At 43.4% G+C, this 23,692-nt stretch overlaps 1 protein-coding gene across 2 annotated transcripts in view; it reads right to left on the bottom strand.

The window, feature by feature from the left end:
* The window catches only part of EHD4 (EH-domain containing 4), a 75,983-nt gene that overhangs the window by 43,724 nt on the left and 8,567 nt on the right, over nt 1-23,692 (bottom strand). For both annotated transcript variants that reach the window (XM_008587455.1, XM_008587447.1), the window contains exons 2-3: nt 13,125-13,301; nt 3,953-4,050 (exon numbers count right to left, since the gene is read on the bottom strand). In XM_008587455.1, the coding sequence (XP_008585677.1) occupies nt 3,953-4,050; nt 13,125-13,301 (275 nt within the window). The remainder of the gene's footprint in view (nt 1-3,952; nt 4,051-13,124; nt 13,302-23,692) is intronic.

Genomic DNA, 23,692 nt, shown 5'->3' with positions numbered 1-23,692 from the left:
CCTAACTCCTGCACAGCTATGCCTCCTTCCCAACAAGCTCAGCCCAGGGTTTGCGCAGCCTTCCCTCAGGCTTGAAGGTGCGCTGGTTCCCACATAGCTGCAGCCTTTAGCTGCTGTGGGAAGCAGTCGCTCCTCTGAGCCTGTTCTCCAATGTGGCACCCTGTCAATAATTTTACTCTGTCCACTCCCCAGGTGTTGGGCTTGGTCACCCATCTGCCAGTAGCTGGGAAAAATTCTCATGACCACCGCAAGACTCTGCTTTCCTGGAGGAATAATAGTGAGGGGGTTCTCCTTGACCAGGGCTGAGTTTCTGTCTCATGACTGTGTTCAGGCTTAAATTAGACAATAAATCCTAAACAGCACAGTGTAGACATACAGTGAGAGCTCACTACATGGTAAAAGTTATCATACCATTATTAATGCACACTTCAAATAGACTCTTTAAATATGTAAAAGGGACCTCCTGGATGAGGATCAAGTACTCAGCTTATTGAGGGTTAATCCACTGGCCACACAAGGGAAAAGGAGAAGGAAGGGAGGAGGGAACGTCAGCTGCCCCCTTTCTCCTCGCATAGGCACAACACCGTAAGGAGGCAAAGCCCCACCCAGAACGTCAAAAGTGATGGTATAAATGTCTTGTGGGGTCACATTCTGTACCTACTCTATCACCCAGTGCTGACACTCATTCCTGGTGAAGATGGGGCTGTGATTTAGCACAGTGTAGACATACAGTGAGAGCTCACTACATGGTAAAAGTTATCATACCATTATTAATGCACACTTCAAATAGACTCTTTAAATATGTAAAAGGGACCTCCTGGATGAGGATCAAGTACTCAGCTTATTGAGGGTTAATCCACTGGCCACACAAGGGAAAAGGAGAAGGAAGGGAGGAGGGAACGTCAGCTGCCCCCTTTCTCCTCGCATATCAGCTGCCCCCTTTCTCCTCACATAGGCACAACACCGTAAGGAGGCAAAGCCCCACCCAGAACGTCAAAAGTGATGGTATAAATGTCTTGTGGGGTCATATTCTGTACCTACTCTATCACCCAGTGCTGACACTCATTCCTGGTGAAGATGGGGCTGTGATCGGCTGAGGCTGGAGGGCTGGATGTACGAGTGGTCAGATGTGAGAATGCAGCACTATTTGCAACAGTTTAAGCTGAAGCAACTTTGAAATACTACATATTCTGTGGAGTACATATGTTAAAGACGTCAGTGATTCCAACCACCAATGTGTCCTGAACACCATATGGCACCCAGGCTTGGGAATCCTTGCCACAGTCTGTAGTGCAGTTGTTGTGGCCCTCAGTCCTTCCCCACCAGTTGCTATGTCCGTCAGTGGCAGGGACCAGCTGACTGGCTCGAACCATATGTGCTATTTCTGTGCATAGGATGTGAGTAAGTACATGCCACAGTAAGTCCAACCAGGATATGAGTCAGATTATATTATAAAGTGATAGAAAGAAACAATCTTCAAAGCATACTGAAAACATTATGCTATGCTTTAGCACTATTGTAAAGGAGCTACTGTTTGAAAGACACTTATAATTACTAAGTAAAGGAGAAACTCTAAAGAACATGGATGGTTAGAATTGGTCAAGGGCCTACCAGTGAAAAGAAATGGATAAGGTGGAAGCCAAAGTCTAGAGGTCTCAAAATTTAGAGGTAAAAAGAAAGATTTACCAGGACCACATACTTCTTTTTTTTTTTTTTTTAAAAGATGACCGGTAAGGGGATCTCAACCCTTGGCTTGGTGTTGTCAGCACCACGCTCAGCCAGTGAGCGCACTGGCCATCCCTATATGGGATCCGAACCCGCAACCTTGGTGTTATCAGCACCGCACTCTCCCGAGTGAGCCACGGGCCAGCCCAGGACCACATACTTCTCCAGCATATTTCTGTCAGACATGTACAAGTAGAGAAATAAGGGCAGCTTAAAAAGGCTGTGGGGCATGCTTGCTTTATTTTCCTTTTAAAACAAAACATTTTATCTGAAGAGTCTGGGTCCAAATTCATGGTGCTAAACTGGCTCTTCAAAAAATTTATTGGCACCGAGGTGTAAAGATGCACAAAAAAAGATGACCACCTATAACACTATTTGTAAGAGTGAAAAATTATTAACAATCATGATATCCACAAATTAGTTAAATAAACTATATTATTATTCCTTTAATGGAAGTCAAGCAGCTGTTAAAAGGAATAAAATAATCTGAATAATTGGCATGGAATGATGTCCGAGATAGACTGCTATGGCAAAAAATCAAGTTGTAGAAAATATGCACGGTAATCACATTTCTGTTAAAAATGGTGTGTTTATACATGCATAGGAAAAAGTCTCTAAGGAGCCAGAAAAAGTCATTAATCATTGTTATTTGTGACAGTAAGAGGTTTTTTTTTTTTTTTTTGCTCCTTATTCATTGTTTGAATCCTTTACATCTAACAGGGAAGAATACTATTAACCCGCTCTTTTCTGAAACCTCACGGTGTTCTTGGAAGTCTCAGGTTGGCCTGGGCATCGTGGGCCCTCTTGAGCTGCGAAGGCATAGCAGGGCCAGCCCTGGGAAGGCCTCAGCTCAGGGCAGCCCTGAGTTCTCTGCGGGTCCATGGAAGCAGCAGAGCTGGTGCTTCTGAAATGCCACGAGCAAAGGGTGCTTATTGGCCTCAGGAGCCCTCTCATTACCCTGTCATGGGACCCTGCACAGCCTGTGTGACTACACTTCTGCCTCATGAGCTGTGGGGGAGGTCACTGGCTGGCCATAACCCATGGCTGTGACCCCAGACAGGCCACTGCTCACCTTTGGCAGGCCAGCACTTCTCAGCATAGTTTTACTGACTTGCTTCCAAAGGGCTGTGAAGAATTATTAGCAAGCAGTGACAGCAGCAATTCATCTGCTCCATCTCCTCCCTCCCAGCAAAGCCTCGAGGAACCATCCTTTGTTTCAAAGGCCAGGGTGAGGGAATTACTTGACCTGCTTCCGTGGCTGTAGGAATCCATCCTAATGCCCTCCCGGCCAGGCATTTCCTGTCTATGTCTACTGTGTCCTCTGGTCTGCCCCTATGGCCCCTTCTCCAGGAGGGAGGGGAAACAGCGGGCGCATCTGTTTAAACCACAATGCAACAACTGCTGCCTCAGCCTCATCTTCTGAAGGCTGAAGATGCCCAGATTCATTGTTCTTTACAAGCATTCTCCATTCTTTCTAGATCTCCTCTAAACACATGCAGCCTCTCTTTCCCCACCCCAGAGCTTCCCTTAGGTAATTTCCACTCATCCTCCATATCCTGGCTGCATCCTCTGGGGAGCCTCTCCCAACACCCCACTGCCAGGCCAGGTCTCCTCACACCCTGATGTGTGGCCGACATCTCATAGTGTTTATCCTGGTTCTCATCTTCCATCTATTTATACGATAACTTGATTAATGTCTGTCTTCCTCATAGAACTTAAGCTTCTTGAGGGCAGAACTGCACCTGCTTTTGCTGCATCCCCAGTGTGCAGCACGGTGTCTGCTCCCCAGTAGACACCACACAGAGGCTTGCTCAGTGGAAGGAGCTGCAGGGCTGCTGGATGGAATTCGTGCAGTGCGGAGGGAGGAAGAGCAGCAGAAGGGCTTCTCTCCTCCCTCTGACCAGCTGGCTTCCTTTATTTTTTTGTCATATGTGTCCAAGTGAATTGTTAGCCAGGAATGTTTCCCCTCTTGAATGCTGAGGTGGGTAGATAGGAGATTATGGCTAAGACTCCAGAAAGTTTCTTAGTTGAAATGGCAGAGCCTTTAATGCTATGACCTCCTGGTTGTTCCTTGGGCCCTTCAGCGGCCCAGGGATGCTGTGGGGTGCCCTGGCCTGTGGCTGTCCTGGAGAATGGAGAGAATATGATAGGGACAGAACTCCTCTGCTCAAACAGGAGAGGGCCTCAGACAGCACTGGGTGAGGGAGGCGGGGGACGGGGCACTGACCTCGGCTGATGCGCTGCTTCTCCCCAGACAGGATGCCAGGGCTGTCGATGATGCTGATGCTCTTCAGGACCTGATTGGGCAGCTGGGAGCACATGAATCTGGAAGAGACACACCAAAGGTGGGGTGAAAAGCTGGGCTCTAACTGTAGGCTCTTTGGCCTTTCCAGGCTTACTGACATCATCTCTAAAGTGGGGGCTTGGAGGAGATTGACAGAGACTAAAGATGTATAATGAAGTCAACTGCAGAGTAGGGGCTTGGAAGAGATTGACGGCAACTCCAGTGGTGCCATGGAGGACAGATGCTGGTCCATGGGACAGGTATGGGAGGTGGCTGGCACCTGTTGCTACCTGCCACCGGGTCCCTTAGTGGTAATTTTGATTTTAGCTAACATTTATTGAACACTCAGATATTTTACAGACATCATCTCATTTGATCCTCATGTTAATCATGAGGAAGAAACGGCTATTAAACTCAGAGAGGGTAAGTAACTTGCTCAGAGTCACTCAGACCAGGACCTTAAACCCAGGTCAGCCTGATTTCAAAGCCTATGAGCCTCACCTCCCCCTCCTCCATGCTGATCCTTGCAGGGAATCCCATGCCTCCTTCAGGGTGCACTGCTCCACTGGGCCAGAGTTCCCTGAGCTCCCTGTCCAGGCCCTGCACATTCCCCAATATGAGAGCTAGAGGTACTGGGGCCTGTTTCCCTGTCTGATGCCCCAGGAACTCAGCATCCAGTCCCGTGCCCCTTATGGCTTCAGGCCCAGTCAGGGGAGGCACCTGTGGGAAACACCCCACATCCTCCAGGTGCTTAGGAGTCCTAGGGTCACCCGGAGAACAGGCAAAGGGGTGGGTTGCGGGAGGCCCTTGTTGAGGACCTCCAAGCCTCCTTCCTCATCCCTCGCTTGCTTGGTACCATCTCTACCTTATGATCCTGGTCATTCTTGCTATTGTTTTGGGCAGCTGCCCTGGCATCTGTGCCCTGGGAGTCAAGTGGTGTGGGAGAAAATTCTGGCCTGTGGGTCAGCAGACCTGGGTTCAGGTTCTGCTCAGCCTTTGCCAGGGACCCTGGACAAAGGCCTTCCCCCTCTGGGCCTCAGTTTCCTCATGTGTAAATGAAGACATCTGGCCCAGAGTCTGGCAATGTCCTTTCCAGTTTTAACACGGTGTAACTATACAAGCAACGGTAGTTAGTGCTTTGTTACTCCCACCCCAGGCAACAGAGCCTGGGTTGGATCTTTGTGTATGTTTTAAGGTGGAAACTTAGTATGACTCTCCTTTTCTTGTACGATAAATGGCTAACTTCTCTATCTGTAAAGGCTGAAAGCTTGAAAACACTTGGTAAAAGCTCAATTCTTCCATTCAGTGGAAGTAGTGGGGATTTCTCAGAAAGTAAATATGCTGGGGATGTAGGACAGGGAGGCCAGCCCAGCCTCCACAGGGCACATGTGGATGGCACAGTCCCATGGGCAGGGTGGGAGGCACGGCCCACTGGGCAGGGGAGGGCAGCTCTGGGCCAGAGGTGCAATTGGTGACATTTCAAAATCACTCTCTTTGAAGGGGCTCTGGGCAAATTTTTCATACATTCTTTCTTAAATTTTCAGATCAGCCTGGGTAGATGTAGGAAAAGGTCCTTTTCAGCTGTAAAGGTTGAAGCACAGTTGTGTGATGTCTCGAGGCCGTGCTGCAAACACATGGCTGGCTGAGATGGCAACCTCATATATAACCTCATATGACTGTTTCTGACGTCAGTTGAGTAGAACTCCACCTGTCAAGTTAAGAACCTCTCATGTCTGCTTTTCTGCTGCCCCTCCTGCACCCCAGCCTTTAAATCAACCCTGCTGCCCAACACTGGGACAGCAGACCTGTGAGCGTAAAGAGTGCAGAGATGAACACACACTTGGTACGTTCACAGAGAAAAAAATGCTGCCATTCCATTCCCTAGAGCGGGGGTAGGAGCTGAGTTCTGAGCACATCTGGGGTCGACCACACTCATTGTCAGTGATGATTTAGTCTCCCATCACAGGCCCTGCTTTCTTTCAAATGGCCTGGGACATTTAGCAATGCTGGACAAGTTTTTCACCTCTGTGATGCTATTTTCTCAAGCTACTCCTGTAGAGGGGCTGACCTTTTTCCAAAACTACAAGCTCACACTCAATCTCCATTTTTCCAGAACACAAAACCCCTGGATTCTAGGGTGAGGCTAACAGAAGGATTCAAAACGTACATACTGTGAAGTGACAGTGTTTCAACAACGCTCAGGCCTCCTGACACAACAGAGGCCAACGTGCAGCGAGCCACGAAGTGAGAAGCAGGGAGCGGAGCTCACGTCCCTGCCCGGCACGCAGGGAGCACAGTGGGGGCCAAGGACACTGCGGAACAAAGGAAAAGGAGGAGGAGGGCCCAGGGGCCAGGGTCCTGAGTGCGAAGCTGGGCTCCACACCAGGAAGAAAGCGTCAGGTGGGGTGGCAGGGAGCATAGAGCACAGCCAGCAGCCAGGCCCCCGGGGGCCACAATACCACGGTGAGCTTACAACTACATACACGTGTGCTCTGAAAAAGTCATATCGTAATTGGGAAAAAGACCTAGTGCTGTTACAGCAGCTGCGTCTTACCCTTCTGCTTTGAGAAAGGGAGGGGAAAACCAAGGTTATTTATCGCGTATCTCACAGTTGGCCTTACGTCAGGCCGTCCCTGCTCACGCGCTTCTGCTGAAATGTTTCCAAGTGTAGATTTGCTGTCCCGAGATGGATTTCCTACTCCTTCCTGCAGTGGTGACTCACACAAAGTGTATCTGTGCCTTGCCTTCTGCATTTCATATTAAATATGCAGACATGTGCTGGTTGAACCAGGAGCCTCTCTCAGCTTTTGTGAGTGTCTCCCCACCCGGGCAGACCTGATAAATCTTGTGTTCTGAAGTAGAAGAAGGGGAGGGAGCAACCAAGATCCTACGCTGGACCCACTCCATGTCATCCCATGTCTGAGGAAGGCTCAGGCATAGCAGATCGGGGGTAGGGGGAGAAAGTAATGGTATCGGCTGTAAGGTCTCAGGCAAGTTGCTGGAGTCCTGCTGCGCAGTAAAACTGGGGGGCGAGACGACTTGATTACTCAAAATCGCCTCCCAACGCTAAAATTCCAATTCAGTGATCAGCATTTAAAATACTAGACTTTTAAAAGAACCAGACAGTACCTTCATACTGATTTTGATTTCTCAATAAAAAGTAATATCTGTAGTAGTTACAATAATAATAAAAAAGCAGCAACATTGACTGACCTCTTACTGTGTGGCAGGCCCTGTCCTAAGCACTCTCCATGCACAGGAACTCGATCCTCACCACAACCTCAGAGGTAGCTATGGCTGTGAGCCTCCATCTGACAAAGCAGGGGACATGGCATAGAGGGGTCACACACCAGAAATTGCCAAGTCCCATGGTTGGCAAGTGATGGAGTCAGGATGTTAATCTGGTGTCTTGACTGCAGTTGAGGTTCTCAACTACTGGGCCGCTACTACCATCGCACACATTTGAAACCCCATTGTGTGCCTTTATCACACACTGGGCAATGTCCTAGAACAAAGAAGTGATATGCCACAGTCCTGGAACTCTCCTCCAAAGAGGATTCCTTGTGCTGCTTGTGTGGAGGGTCAGGGCAGTGAACAGGAAGCGGGAGACCTGCAACCTTTACTGTGTGTAGGTCTCTAAACCTCTCTAAGCAAATCTGCCAGCACCATGAACTCCCAGGTTTGTCATTAGGTTCAAGTAAACGTAAGCTTACAATGGAGAGAGCACAGAGCTATTTCAAAGCACCTCCTTTGACCCCAACCCACTTCACTGATGAGAGTAAAACCAGAGAGATGATATGACTTCCTAAATTTGCATACTAAATAGGATACAATCTACAAAAAGACTTTGACAACTAAACCATAATCATTATTACTTTATGGCCCTACCACAAATGGCTGCTGTAACTTTCCAGTGCCCAGAAGGAAATGAATTTCACATTCAGACTATATAAAAGCCCCTGGTTTCTGCTTAGATTTAATCTTATGAAATTACCACTTTTACAGGTAAAAGATGGTTGAGGACTTCCAATTTCATATGGCTCAACCTAAAAGTGTACTTTTATAAATCCTCTCCTGACTGCCATGGGGGAAAACCAGGTGCAGTGCACCAGCCAGGAAGGTCTGGAGACCAGGGAGTAAAGCTGGTTGTCAACAACAATGGTACAATGACCCAGGAGCCACCACAAATCCTGAGGTTAAAGGTTAATGGGAAAAGCTTCAGCACGTTTATTACAGATAAATGAACCACAAAAACATCCCAGTTATTCTTTCAGATTAAAAACAATTGGTTTTTTTCTGCTAATGAATCAAGAGTGATTATTGGGCTGGCCGGTTGCTCATTTGATTAGAGCGTGCTGTTGATAACATCATGGTGAAGGGTTCAGATCCCAGAACTCGCCAGCTGCCGCCTCCAAAAAAGAGTGATTCTTGGCAAGAGCCTGTTTTTCTTAATTTCTCCAGCTAAATTAGCTGGTGGAGCCAGCATGTGTATGGACTGATGCTGTGTACTTGCAGTGTCAGTTTTAAAAAAATTCCCAGTGGTACATAAATGACTCTGTAATATTCAAAATTCAAAAAAGCTATATTGAATGAAGCCTCATTTAATTACATAGAGGTAACAAATGGAGTATAAGTCCAAGAATACACCTGTGTATTCTATGATAGCTAAATCTTCATACAAACGTTAAGACTGTTTTTTTTATCATTACCATCACCATTGTCAGGCCTGGTTGAAATAACTAAACACTGAAAGGACTGTTCAGATTCCTCCAGCTCAAAAGGAAGTTTCAAAATTACAATTCCTAGGGCCAGTGATTAAAGTTATTTTTCAAAAAGAAATGGAGGCAATGGAGAAGTAAATGAGATTAAGAATCTCTTCTATGGAAGACTACAATTGAAAATTATAATAGATCCTAAATGAAAAACAATGTCTGTAGCTATTTTAATTTTAAAAAATACTACCATTTTTAGAAAAGTAGATTGAGGGAAAAACGTAACATCCAATTCAAAAGCAGACTGCAGATGAAAAATATCAGACCCCAATCCCTGGCACTTCTTTTTTTTTTTTAAAAAAAAAGATGACCGGTAAGGGGATCTCAACCCTTGGCTTGGTGTTGTCAGCACCACGCTCAGCCAGTGAGCAAACCGGCCATCCCTATATAGGATCCGAACCCACGGCCTTGGTGTTATCCGCACCATACTCTACCGAGTGAGCCACGGGCCGGCCCCCTGGCACTTCTTGAACTGACCAAAACATACGGGCATCTCCCAGGACCTGCATGTTCTGGTGCTGCTGCCTCCTGATACCAGACTTTGGAAGGTCAATAACCACGCTCCCATGAAGCAGCTCCAAGACAGGCCGCCTGTGCATTTCTCTCTGAAGTAGTGGTGTGGTGGGGTAATGTCCCAGTAAAGCTGTTTCCACAGGGCTCTTTTTGTTCTGGACTCAGCTCCTTCTCTTGTTTGAGTATGGAATTTCCATCATCTGAACCTACCTTTCTGGCAATTTATCTTCATTTCTCAGAAATGCACTGTAGACCCCTGTTACTCTCTTAGAAACTAGCCTTGGACACTGAGATTCAGGGGGGCTGGCTGGTTAGCTCAGTTGGTTAGAGCGCAGTGTTCTGGTTAGCTCAGATGGTTAGAGCACAGCCTCTTAACACCAAGGTCAAGGGTTTGGATCTCCTTACTGGCCAGCCGCCAAAAACAAAAACAAGAAGCAGAAAAAAAAAAAAAAAGAGAGAGATTGAGATTTAGGCTCCACTGGCTTACTTAAGGTGTGGGCAGTGGTGTCACCCTCCAGCTATCACCTGGTACCACCTTTGGAAGTATTTCACTCTTTTAAAGGTGCCCCTGGGGGCAGATGCCCAAGCCAACACCCTATAAGGAGAAGGCCAGGTAATGGTGACCTGTCCCAGGGGTGAATCTGGTGGTTGGCTGGGGGAGAAAGTTCTCCAGAGCAAACAACCAATTTTCTTTACTACTAAGTGTTATATTTTGACCCAAAATATGCTATGTAAAAAGCACTTCACCCTTTAGAGCTAATCCTGCTGATGTTCCCAGAGAGATCCTATAATTATGTACACACATTTGGGCGCCCTACACTAATTGACTCTCTCTCTTAAATAGTGCTGTGTGGAACAGCAGCACTGTCATGTGGACACTACTTAATCAGGTTATGTCTTACTCTCACGTATGACATGAATTTACATGAGGCACATCCCTTCATGTGATCCTGACACACATATGGTCACCATGATGGCCAGGACAACAGAAACTCTTTGCTGGTGCTTTGGTGGAGGCTCAGGGTGGTGGACAGGAGGGAAGGAGAAACCTGAATCCTGTCTCTGCCTCTTCCTGATGGCCTCTTCTTGAGCAAGTCACTTCTTTGCTTTTAGTTTTCTCATCTGTAGATTGGCCATAGTATCATCTGTCTTATTAACACCAAAAGAATTGCATATATGAAATTACGTAAATTCTAATACTATCATCTTCATCATCATTGTTGGAAGGCTATATTAGGGACAGACTTAAAAGTTAAATAGGGGACAGTAGGTAATGACTCTTAGTCCAAACAGCATACCGTTTGGCAGCTCAGTAGAGTGGTCACTAGCAGGACTCTGTGGCCACATGCTCTGGGTTCCAATCCCAGCACTCCATATGCCAACTAACCTCTAAAATAGCCTCTCTATGCCTTACTCCTCTCTCCACTGGGGATAATAGTAGCAGCCATATCACAGGGTTTTTGTGAGGATTTCAAGCTAATATACAAGTAAAGTTTGGAACATTATCTGACACACAGTAAATGCATATTTATTTTTCTATGTATTATTCTGAGTTCAATTAACACTTGATTATATAATTCATGAATTATTTCCACAGTTGTAAATTCTGAGATAATGAACCTCGCCTTTCAAAATCTTTCCTGAATGCTTCTTTTCATACTCGCCCTCTGTGTGTTTGGGATTTGAAAAAAAATTTGTTTTTGTTGGGAAAGTAAATCATTGGCCAAAATACAGCCAATAGCCACTCTTCCTGTGGTTGCTCCCTTGTGAATATGGAATTTTACAAATGGGAATTTGAAAAAAGTGCTAACATTTCTTTTTTAAGCTTTTGTCAGGGAAAAGGCAAATAAAACAAAGGGCAGTGGTAAGGAGACCACAGGATTCCAGACTAGCCTTCCACGGAGATGGATCCTGTGCCCTGCGTTTTCCGGGGCCTCTGGAACCTTCCAGGTCCAGTCCTGGGATAAGAAGTCTGGCTGATGCCTGCCCTATGTCCATGGCTCCAAGGGAGGCCCCGATAGGGAAGCTTCTTGTCCCACATACCCTCAACTCTGGTCCAGTCTGTCTTGAGAGACCCAGAGAGTTGATCCTCTGGGGTTCTCCCAGCCTGGGCTCAACCTCTAGTTCTCCCAAGGAGACACTCTGGTGCCAAACAAGGCTGCTCTGGAGTTAAAGAGTAAAATCCCAGAGAAGAGAATCTGCAGGATGGAAAATATCATCTGCACAGTGTTCTGCAAATCAGCATCAATGATAAGACAGAACTTTTCTATGAGTCCATCTACATCCTCTGTGCATTTCTGTTTATCCCATTGCCAAATTCCCTCGCTACCACTTGAATGCTTTTTTGATTCGCAATAGGAGCACTAAAAAACCCTTAAAGGAGAGTTCAGATCCCTAGAGAGTTCAGTTTTTTATGGAAGGCACCTGTGGAGGTTTGCCTGGGCCACCCCCCCGCAAGGCCACTGCACAGCACCTGGCATATCATTTGTTCCATAGCCCATGTGAATGAGCACTAAAAAACCCTTAAAGGAGAGTTCAGATCCCTAGAGAGTTCAGTTTTTTATGGAAGGCACCTGTGGAGGTTTGCCTGGGCCACCCCCCCCCGCAAGGCCACTGCACAGCACCTGGCATATCATTTGTTCCATAGCCCATGTGAATGGCGCCCCCTGGAGTTGTGCAATTAGGCACCTGAGCCTCTGGGAGGACAGCAGCCAGCTGGGAGAGTCTGTTTCTATTTTTAAAAACATCTAGAAAGGAGAAGTGCAGTTCAAGTATCCTATTGTCTGTCAACTCTAATCCTACTTCTTTTCTCTAAAGAAGCTCGAATTATTCCTCCCTAGCTCTGAACATCCCATAACCCACTCCCCAAATCAACCACTTTAAAGCCAAAGCCAGATTCATAAAAGAGAAAAATGGAGGGGTGGGAGTGGGGGAGGGGGAATAATAAGAAAGATCAGAAAAGGGTTTAAAAAAAAAAGACTAGGAGGAGGGGGAGGGAGGTACATGTCCGAGAGGGCAGAGCTGCAGCAGGGAGAACCAGCTGGTTTGTTCTCCCCGCACAGCCCCCAACACCCCTCAGTTTCACTGGGAACTCTGGCAAAAGGTTTTACAAATAAAACACATCTCCAATTAAGACAGATCCTCAGTAATCCCACAACTTTACGTCTATAAGATAATGACGATGTAACTAAATTAACTTTTTGTGTACTGACTCTATTTTCCCTGCCCTGCTCTAATGAACAAGGAAGCAGTTCACAGCATGGGGTGAGAAGCAGAAGGGGTCCTCTGGGTAAGCTCTCTGACTGCAGGAGGCCCCAGCACACCACGCCTGAGAGGTGGCCATCACCCAACATTGCTGGCGACAGGGAGCTCACTGCCTCACAGGGCAACTGATCTATTTCTATGCAGCTCAAATGATTAGAAACGTGTTCCTTATACTGTGTGTCCTTATAATGTCTAATACTGGACCTTAGTTCTGCCCTCTGAAACCACCCTGAGTAGGTGTAAATGATCAGTTCCTATGACAGTCTTTCAAATATTTCAATATGATGAACATATTTTCTATGACTTCATGTTCCTTATACTGTGTGTCCTTATAATGTCTAATACTGGACCTTAGTTCTGCCCTCTGAAACCACCCTGAGTAGGTGTAAACGATCAGTTCCTATGACAGTCTTTCAAATATTTCAATATGATGAACATATTTTCTATGACTTCTCTCTTTTAGAGCAGACATTCTCTGTTCTGTTTTTGAACCTTTGCATGTAACAGGCAATAATTCAAAAAGGTTTAAACAACCTGACCAAAGATGGTACTTTGCTGGTCCTTACCGATTCAGGAAAGCATTTCCAAAGCGACTAAGCTTTCGAAATGGCTTCTTGGGGTCCACGACTAGAGCATTCCCTGGGGTGCTGCCCTCAGTATCCCCATACATCACAGCGATGAAGGAATCAGTGGTGGGCTCCGGACCAATCCTCATGCCTGGGAAATCCTGCTCCAGTAAGTATCTAGGAGAGAGGGAAACAAGGGAAAGCTTAGCATGCTGTCACTAAGCAAGAGGCCAGAAAGGTGTGGGTTATCAACTTTTTACATAATCATTTACAAACTTAGAAATATAACCCCAAAGAAAAGGACAAGGATTGGCATTTTACTCCTCCACTGATAAGGAATAATCAAAGCTTGAAATCTATAGCCCAATTTTTCTGCCCCAGTGTAAGAAGTTCGGTGAATGGGGTCAGACTTGCGGTTTCACTGGGCCTTCTGAATTTGCCCAGCACAGCAATTCTTGTTGGCAGCTCCAGTGACAGAACAGACACCACCCCAAGAGAAGTGCACCCAGCTGGCTCCTGTGCATTCTGGACACCTGCTCCGGCCCACCTCCCCGAGGGGAGCTTCCCCAACCTGTGTGTTGGGGACGTTTGTCTGTGGTCCCTGGGCACCTTGTGCTGCAGCATCACAGCGCTTGGCATGTCTACTGCACTTACTTGTTTGTGGGCCCTGTAAAGTGTCTGAGGTGATCGGGGCCGTGTCCTGATCTTGCCAGGGGAGGATCCCTCACCCTGGTGGAGGAACTCAAGGGAAGAAACCTGCATGACTTTTTCCAGCTCCTCATTCCTGCAGCTAACAATTTGGTCCCAAACTATTTATTTGTTTCTAAAAAGTCCTGACTGATCAAATGTAAGCCCAGAACCTGTGACTCTATTTCCAGGGATAGAGGGAAAGAATTAAACTGTCAAATGTCACACAATTTTGCCATCTTTGTAAGAATGAAAAATTAAGCTACACTTTAGACCTATGTTTTCTACATAAAGTTGAAATTGTTTAGCAGTTTTAGCAGGCTATATTCCAAACCTTTAAGTAATGTCATTGCTAGTTTTAAATTCATCCAAAGTTTCTACATTTTCTGTGAAGTTGTGGAACCTCAGAATAGATACGTCATTAAAATATGTTCCATAAATTTACAGTAAATGTGGAAAAACTCTGATAATACCACCTGACATTTACTGAGCGCTTGCTACATGCTTGGTATGGCACAAAGCCTTCCTATCGTTTCATTTAATCCCTGACATACTCTGAGGTGGGTGATAACATTATCCTTATTTTATAGGTGGGAAAACTGAGGTATCAGAGAGGCTAAGCAACTTGCCCGAGACCACACAGTAAGTGTTCGAGTGGAAATGGAACATGAGCAGAGCTCCCATACAAGCTTTGCACTCTAGAGGTTGGGCTGAAATGTTTAAACTTGGCCTTGAGCTAGTGGTTTGCTCAGAGGTGAGGAGCACAAGGGAATTTCAGGGCACTCATCACAGGATGTGCCACTGGGCATAAGGCACCATGCCTCCCACTTCCTCCAATGTGAGGGAAAAGAGCTCTCCAAACTGTCCTCCTGCACGGACTTCTGGCCTCCCTGACAACAAGGGGCCAGCTCTCCCCATTCTCCCTGGAGAAAAAATAGGGTCAGGAGGTGCTATTGTTTCAAAATTAATTCAATTAAAAATTTTTTTCAATCAAAACCTTAATGTACCTATAACCTAGTAAATACTCTTAGGAACAGAAATGTTCATATTTATCAATTCTTAGGAAATGCCACACAAATCTTAGACATACTGGTAAAAGCTAGTGTGAGAATGTTCACATTCTGTGAAGCTCCAGCATTTATAGAGTGTATCTACAGTGTATGGATTTCATACACCCATATGAATGTGGAATTTAGGTTTTGCAGCCACTCTGGGGTCTCAAGCCTGAAGTCACTCAGTGAATTTAAAGCCAGAGCACACAGCTACCCCCACCCCGGACCATCCAGTTTGATTTTCATGCCGGTGGCCTGGATTAGGCTATGCCAGGAGGCCCGTAGGACAGACTGAGGAAGAGGAGACAAATGGGGAGATAGGCCAGTGCTTGAAAGAACAGCAGCAAGTGTCACTGGGCCCCCTGCATTCTAACTCACATGTTCCAACTCACAAAAGGGTTAGGTCCAAGTGTTGGTTTGAAATTTGATGGGCACTTTCCTGTAGAATCAATGTTACCAGCAGTGGTTGGTTGGCTGAGATAGCCTACAAGAGGTCCCACACAACAATAAAACAGATGAGCCAGGTAAGAACATGTACCACGACCTTTTGGGGGAAGAGCTCAGTGTTGAGATCCACCTTGGGTGGCTCACTGCAATAAGGCCCTTTCCCAGCACCTTCACCAGGCCTGCGCAGGAGGAGGGACTGCCAGGCTCCAGGCTCAGGGAGGTGAGAATGGGCCTCGCAAAGGGGTAGATGGGTGTGTGGACATCCTGGTTAAGCACTCGGTCTCCAGCTGGATAATAACTCACATGCAACAGGTGCTTAAGTCAGAGGACCACTGCTCAGGAGTGCCTGAATTACTTTCTGCTGTTTCATTTATATAAAAATGCAGGAAATCCCACTAATTTTGGAATAACAGGGGGTTCAAGGAAAAACCTAAATTATAAAATTGTTTAAAGAGCAGGTGTTTCCTACTATCAAGTTCATATTGTAATAGAAACTAGAATTTCCTAAGTAGTAACCCTGCCAGAAAAACCCTAATTGTTTTTAAAGTATGCTGCAAATGTGAAAGTTAAAGTAAAAAATGCCCCTCAACTGTGACCTTGGTAAATCTTTTAATCTCTGGGTCCCAGACACAGAGGAACCAGAACTAGGAAGAATTACTGTATTATAATGCTTGCTTACATTATTAATTCGTTTAGTGATACTTTCTCCCACAGATAATACAAAGTCAAAATTTAATATTCAATTTCATTGTTGGAGTAATACCAATTAAAAACATAGCATATTAGTAAATTAAAAAAAAAAAACACCTCATACTAGTGCTGGTGAGGGTCCTGTGAAATAAACACCCTTATATACTCATATGTTGGTGGCGGAAGAATAACTTCACTGAAAAGCAATTTGATACTTTGTGTTAAAAGCCTTTGAAACCGGGAGCTCTTGTGGAGCTTGCCCTCTAACACCTAGTAAACATACAGAACTTAAGAGCCCCAGCATCTCTTAGGAATCATTTGATTCAACCCCTTATCTGTAAGGTGAAGAGACAGAGAATTAGAGCAGTCAAGTGACCTGCTGCTGGTCACTCACTAGTGGCTGCACAGGACCTGGAACCTGGAGCCTCTCCCTCCTGGTACAAGGCTTTTGCTCTTACACCAGGCTCGGCCCTGTAGCCTTGGGATCCCACACCGCCCTGCTCACTGGTACCCCAAGCAGGACCTGTCAGATAACACGAGTTAATATGTGACTGCTCTGAGCTGACTGAAGAGTTTTTACACTGAGGATTGCTGAAACTCAGATTCATTTATGTCATACCACTGGGCAGGCAGGCACACGTCAGTGCAGTGAGGGAACTAAGAGCACCCAAGACACTGAGTGGTGCTCTGAGCTGACTGAAGAGTTTTTACACTGAGGATTGCTGAAACTCAGATTCATTTATGTCATACCGCTGGGCAGGCAGGCACACGTCAGTGCAGTGAGGGAACTAAGAGCACCCAAGACACTGAGTGGCGTGGAAAAAGTGAGAATAAGGGGATGAGGTTCAAAAACAGCAACCTGGAGGGAGAGAGTCTGAGCGGATCCTGCAGCGCAACGTACACAGATGGACCACGTGCAAGGCTGATCCATTGTGGGTTTTTTTGGGGGACACCTCAGAGGCTTTCCCAAAGCTGTAAATTCCAGGGACTCTGGTGTTATCTGCAATAACAAGAATTCAAAGGAATAAGAGGCCACAGGAAGACTACAGAAAATAACCTACTATGATTCAGAGCCGATTAGTCCACTCCACAGGCATCCTGTGCGTTAGAGACTTGGTTTTTGTCCTTGCTCCCCTTTTCCTGTGTTCTCAGGGAGGCCTGCCAATTCTAACAGTGATTGCTCCAAGGTTCGTGAGCCAAGCCATCAACATTAAAAGGTACAGACATTTGGATTCCAAGCAGCTGAGCGGAAGGGGTGGTGGGGAGGGCAGGAGACCTGACATCTCCTTGTCCTGGTCAGATGAGGTCCCCGGTTCAGCCACGTCCAAGTGGCTCCTGGGCACACTAGCTGCTGATGCTTGGCCTGAGCTCAAGGAGCTGCTTTGATGCAAGAGAATATGTGGACAGATGATGTCTTTCTTTTCATTGCTTATGCTAGAATTTTTTTTTTAAAACTTCATAGAAAAAAATGTCACCTGTTGACAAGGGGAAGAGAAAAATCTCAAGACAATGAAAAGTCCCTCAACATACCCAAGCACCATCTTCTCAAAGATGGGTTTAAGGATGACTAAAAAACAAACAAAAACAACTATAAAAGACACTATTTAATGGCAGACACCCCAAATTCCAGCTGCAAACTTCGCTTCCCCTGGGTATTCGTCATGCATTGTCTCTGGGTTTTGACTATCACACTTGTGCCTGGAATAATGGAAAAAGCATTACATTTTTTAGTAATATACCTAATATTTGAGAACTTGTTATGTGCTTAAGTCTTTACATGAATAACCTCGTTTCATCCTAACTACTTTATGGGTAGGTAGTATTTTTATCTCCTTTTTACAGATGAGGAAACTAAGGCTCAAATAGGTTAAGGGGTTTATTAGAACACAGGACTTCTTACTAATTCTCTGGGGACTACATCTGCCCCAAATCAGAGCTTGAGAGGCTGAAGCCTCTAATGGGAGTGTTTATGGGAACACATTTTGTGAATCATAACAAATAACAAGTGTAAGATTTTTTAGTAGATATTCAATAATTAAGTACACTAAAAAAATAACATGACACATATATTTGGGGTATTCTATGAGCATTATTCTTAAATTCTCAAGCCAAAATCTAGACAAACGTCTTGTGTGAAGATAAACAGGACTTAAGAAAACATGTTTGTGCACATACTGGCATCTGTGCATAGGCTTGAGGCTTCAATTCACTGCTATTGCTGGAAACATTTTTAAAAAGAGCATTAAATCAACCCTAGCAGTCATGTCATTCCTTTGAGTACTACTAAAGTTTTAAACCATACACAGTTGAACCTTGAACAACGCAGGGGTTAGGGGCACCAACCTCTGTGCAGTTGAAAATCCATGTATAGCTTTTGATTCCCCCCAAATTTAACTACTGAACTACTACTTAAGTAACTACTTAAGTACTTAACTACTATTAGGTAAGCTACTTAACTGTTTGGGTTAGGTATGGCATGAATGTCATCAAAATTTCCCAATATGGGCCGAGCCTGTGGCGTACTCGGGAGAGTGCGGGACTGGGAGCGCAGCAGCGCTCCTGCCGTGGGTTCGGATCCTATATAGGGATGGCAGTGCGCTCACTGGCTGAGCGCGGTGCGGCCGGTCTCAGAAAGGACAAAAAAAAAAAAAATTCCCAATATATTTATTGAAAAAAAAAAACTCATGTACAAGTGGACCCATGCAGTTCAAACCCATGTTGGACAGCAGTCAGCTGTAGATATGAAAAAAATATAATATGAAGTACAACTTTTGAGTTCAGTAGAGTAGTTTTATTTCCTTATTTTAAAATCAGGAATATAAGTTTAAATACATTTTGATTTATAATAAGTGTTGGAAAGTTTCTCATATGTAATTTTATTGATAATACTTAACTTGATCCACTATTTCACTAGGAGAAAAATTGAAAAGAAAAGGTAAGTCCTACTCTGATTTGTCTTGAACATGGAAATGATGTTTAACCTATCTTCATGTTTCATACCAAGAAATGAAAGTGGGAGAAGAATGGAACATTTATTATTGCAAAAATCTTACAAAATCATCCAGGATATGTAAGTATTTCCTAGCAAACTAGCACTACTACCTCTACCACCACTACTTCTGGATACTACCAAGCAACGTATCATTCTAAAACATACTGCACAGTTTATAACGCATTTCATACATTCATCTCATCCTTTCTTCCTCACTGTCACTGGAGCAGGCACTTTTTCCCTAGCTTATAAAGCAGAAAATTGCTTATGACAGGTTAAGTAGCTTGCACAAGACCACATTAGTACAGGGTAGTGACTACTTAGCATCTTGATATATTTCCATCCAGTCATTTTTCTGTGAATACAATTTTTTCTTTATATAATTGGGATTGAAATGTTTAAACAATTTTCCATCTAGATTTTTCACCATTAGTTTTTCCTCAAGCTATTAAAAATTCTTTGAAAACATGATTTTTAATGGCTGCATACTATTCTAAGGTGATTATGTACCAATTTAGTTCACCATTTCCTTTTTTTTTTTTTTTTTGTCTTTTTCCGTGTCCGGCAACGGATCGCAACCCTCAGTGTTGCCCCCGTACCGGACCGGGGACCGGCAACGGGATCGCAAACCTCGGTGTTGCTCCCGCGCCTCGCTCAGCCAGTGAGCAGGAACCGGTCTGTATGTGGGATCCGAACCCTCGGCGGGAGCGCCACCACGCTTCCCAAGCGGCACACTATCCAGTGTGCCACCGGGCCGGCCCAAGTTCACCATTTCCTAACTCTCAGGCATTTAAATAACTTTCCATTTCTTGCTCTTAGAAATAATGCTGAAATAAACATCCCTGAAAAACATCTCATCTACTTTAAAAATTTAATCTTTGAATTATTGAAAAAGTACATTAGGCTGATCTTCACTTCCATTTTAAAACTCTATGTCTTCCTTAAGTGTGAAGCATAAGTCTTATTTTCATTTTTATTTTTCGTTTAGTTAAATCATTGATATATTACCACCAGGCCTGCTCGTTCAGATAATGACATCTTTGAAACTGCTGTGCCTACGAAGGGAATGGACATTAGCCTGTTGAACCAAGAAACTGGAATTTGTTGGATGGAAGCCTTTTGCATGTCTATTTTTCCAGATGTGAATAGAATTTAAACTACTCAGGGCTGAGATGTGCTTAAAGCACACTGCTGTCTAACCTACTGCCATTACCTGTAGCTACTCCACTCCACCTTCTGTGCTGTTTCAAGGAAAGAGTAGAAGAAAGGGAGAGGAAGTTCACTGGAATCAAATCAATTTCTTACAGGACTGTTTGTTTTTCCAGTCTTTCATTCGCTCATGCAATAAATATTCATTGAGTGTTTTCAATGTTATGACTTGTAATTTATAAATCTGACAACATACTTTAAGTTGCAAATTCTTTGATCTAGGAGCACTATAAATGTTCACGAGGAGGTTATAAAACACAGCATTTTTCAAAGTTATTTGATTGTGGGACCCTTTTTTTCCCCTTTGAAGACTTACTAATAATCCCCCATAATTATGTTCCACAGAACACAGGTTAAAGGAAAAGGCATTTAATAAAACGCAATATTCATTCTATTTTTTTTCAGATAGAAGGATTTATATGAAATCCTTTTAAAATTAGTAACACAAAGATAATTTCTTAATGTGATTAATTTATAAACTATTAAACCAACAGCTAATATGATATCTTAAGGTGAAATAACAAAGCCAATACCATTGAAATTAGAAGATTGATATAGATGTCCACTTCCCAGTACAATAAAATATGAAAAACAAGAGGAGACAAAGTAATCATGAATGAAACTGATATAGTTATCTATTTAGAAAACCTAAGAGACCACGAAGAAATGATAAATGTTTAGGTGATAGACATGCTAACTATTCTGATTAGATCATTATACAATATATGCATGTATTGAAACAACAAACTGTACTCCCAAATGTGTACAATGAAAAAAAAAATTAAAACTAAAAAAAAAGAAACTGAAAAAAAAGAAAAGAAAACCTAAGGGAATCTACTGAAAAATTGTCAGAATAACCTCTTCAGTCAAATGACCAGGTACAAAGCAAAAATGCAAAACTCAGTAACAACCTTACATACTAGCAATATCTAGCTGAAAATCATAAAGGAAAAAAAAAAAAAAAAAACAAACGAATTCACAAGAGCCACAGAGTATAAAATACCTAAGAACATTAATAAGAGCTATGTAGAGTCCATACGAGTAAAATCAACCCCCTTTCTGAGATATATAAAAGAAGATCTGAGTCAAAGCAATGCTGAGTTCCTGCTTGGGAAGAGCAAATGCAAACACGTAATTTAGAGACATGACACAGTTTCAATACAAATGGATTCCAATGGGATTTTTTTTAAAAAAGTTCTTCTCAAAGAATAACAGAAAATAGTTGACAGTATTTGGAAAATAAAGAGTAATAAGCTCAGAAGGGTCTGGAGCTAGCATTTGTTAAAAAGTGTTTCAAAGTGACAATATTTAAGAGAGTATGGGAGCTGGTGGGTTAGTTCAGTTGGTTAGAGTGAGGTGCTGACAACACCAAGGTCAAGGGTTCAGATCCCGGTGCCATCCAGCTGTCCAAAAATAAAAAAGACAGTATGGTACTGACATAAGAATTTACATACAGAATAAGAGGAGAGAAAGCTCGCAATAGATCCAATATAGAAGTTGGCACATGAGGAAGCCTCATGTGACAGTAGGAAAAGGTAGGATTATTCAATAATAGTGTTAAAAAATGACAAAAGCCAAAAATCTAATACCATTGACAAAGATTTTACTTCCAGGTGGGTTAAAGAGCTAAATATTAAAAAAATAAACCTATTTCAAAAAGAAAATATGAGTGAATATTTCCTGAGTCTTAGGATAAACAAGGATTTTCTAACCATAAAAGTAATAAAAGACATTATAAAAGAGAAACAATTGTTAGATTTGATCACAAATATTCAAAATATTTGCATTGAAAAAATTATCATAAAAAATTAAAAGGCAAACCTCAAACTGGAAAAATACTTATGTAACTATGACAAAGGATTGATATTTGTTACTGAGAAAAGTATTCAAACTTATCCAGAAGAAAAGACCAATAATTCAAATGAAAATTGGGCAAAGTTCACAGATAATTCACTAAGAAATACAAATGATGACTATATATTTTATAAGTTCAACCTCACTAGCTAAAATAAAAGAAGCAAATTAAAAGAATTATTTTTCTATACAATTTATTTTTTAATGCTAATACTTAGTTTGGTGAAATAGTGACCTTCATTTTTGTGATGGGAGTATAATTTGGAATAACTTCTGAAAAAGAATATTACCCATATATAGATATAGGTAGATACATTTAGGAATATATATTAGCCTGAAAAATATTTATATTTTTCAAGACAGTAATTTATGCTCAGGCTATTCTAAGAGAAAAGGTAGAAATACAAAGATTTTGGGCCGGCCCGGTGGCGCACTGGATAAGTGTGCTGCTTGGGAAGCGCGGTGGTGCTCCCGCCCGAGGGTTCGGATCCTACTTGCAGACCGGTTCCCGCTCACTGGCTGAGCGAGGCGCGGGAGCAACGCCAAGGGTTGCAATCCCGTTGCCGGTCCCCGGTCCGGTACGGGGGCAACACTGAGGGTTGCGATCCGTTGCCGGACACAGAAAAAGACAAAAGACAAAAAAAAAAAAAAGAAATACAAAGATTTTATAACCAAAAATGTTCATTGCAAGATTATGCATAGCAGCATAAAATTAGAACAATCTAAATGTTCCAAGCTATAATATAGAATATGACGCAGTCATTAAAGTTGTTATTTTTGAAGATTATTTAATGATGTAAGAAAATGTTCATCATATCATACTAAGTGGAAAAAATCACTTTATTAAATTGTATTTATCATATAATCCCCAGTTGCGTGACCATGAGTTCATCTAAGTCATTGATAAAAATTTGAATAGAGAAAGCTTGGAACAGGTAGGTTTACCAAAGTTAGTCTCCCTCTTCCAGGTTGAGGGTAGCCCTCTTCAGGCTTGATGGTTCAGTTGTCATTACAGTTGACCCTTGAACAACATGGGGATTAGGGGAGCTGACTCCCCACAGTCAAAAATCCAGCATAACTTTTGACTTCCCCAAAACCTAACTACCAATAGCCTACTGTTGACCTGAAGCCTTACCAATAACAGTTGATTAACACTTATTTTTGTATGTTATATGTACTATATACTATATTCATACAATAAAGTAAGATAGAGAAAACAAAATGTTATTAAGAAAATCATATGGGAGAAGAGAAAATACACTTACAGTACTGTACACTATTTATTGAAAAAAAACCCTGTGCAGTTCAAACTTGTCTTGTTTAAGGGCCAAATGCATCCCATTAACTGAATCTTCATCTATCAATGGTTCCCAAATGTTTCCTGGGGGAGACTGCATAAAAATCACTTTGACAGGTAGTTTAGAAAAACAAAAACAGGGGCCAGCCCGTGGCTCACTCAGGAGAGTGTGGTGCTGATAATACCAAGGCCACGGGTTCAGATCCTATATAGGGATGGCTGGTTCGCTCACTGGCTGAGCGTGGTGCTGACAACACCAAGCTAAGGGTTAAGATCCCCTTACTGGTCATCTTTTTTTTTTTTTGTCTTTTGTCTTTTTTCCATGTCCAGCAACGGATCG

Source organism: Galeopterus variegatus, unplaced genomic scaffold (assembly GCF_000696425.1).
Source record: "Galeopterus variegatus unplaced genomic scaffold, G_variegatus-3.0.2 Scaffold119, whole genome shotgun sequence".
Lineage (NCBI taxonomy): Eukaryota > Metazoa > Chordata > Mammalia > Dermoptera > Cynocephalidae > Galeopterus > Galeopterus variegatus.
This window is presented reverse-complemented; position numbering and strand designations above follow the sequence as displayed.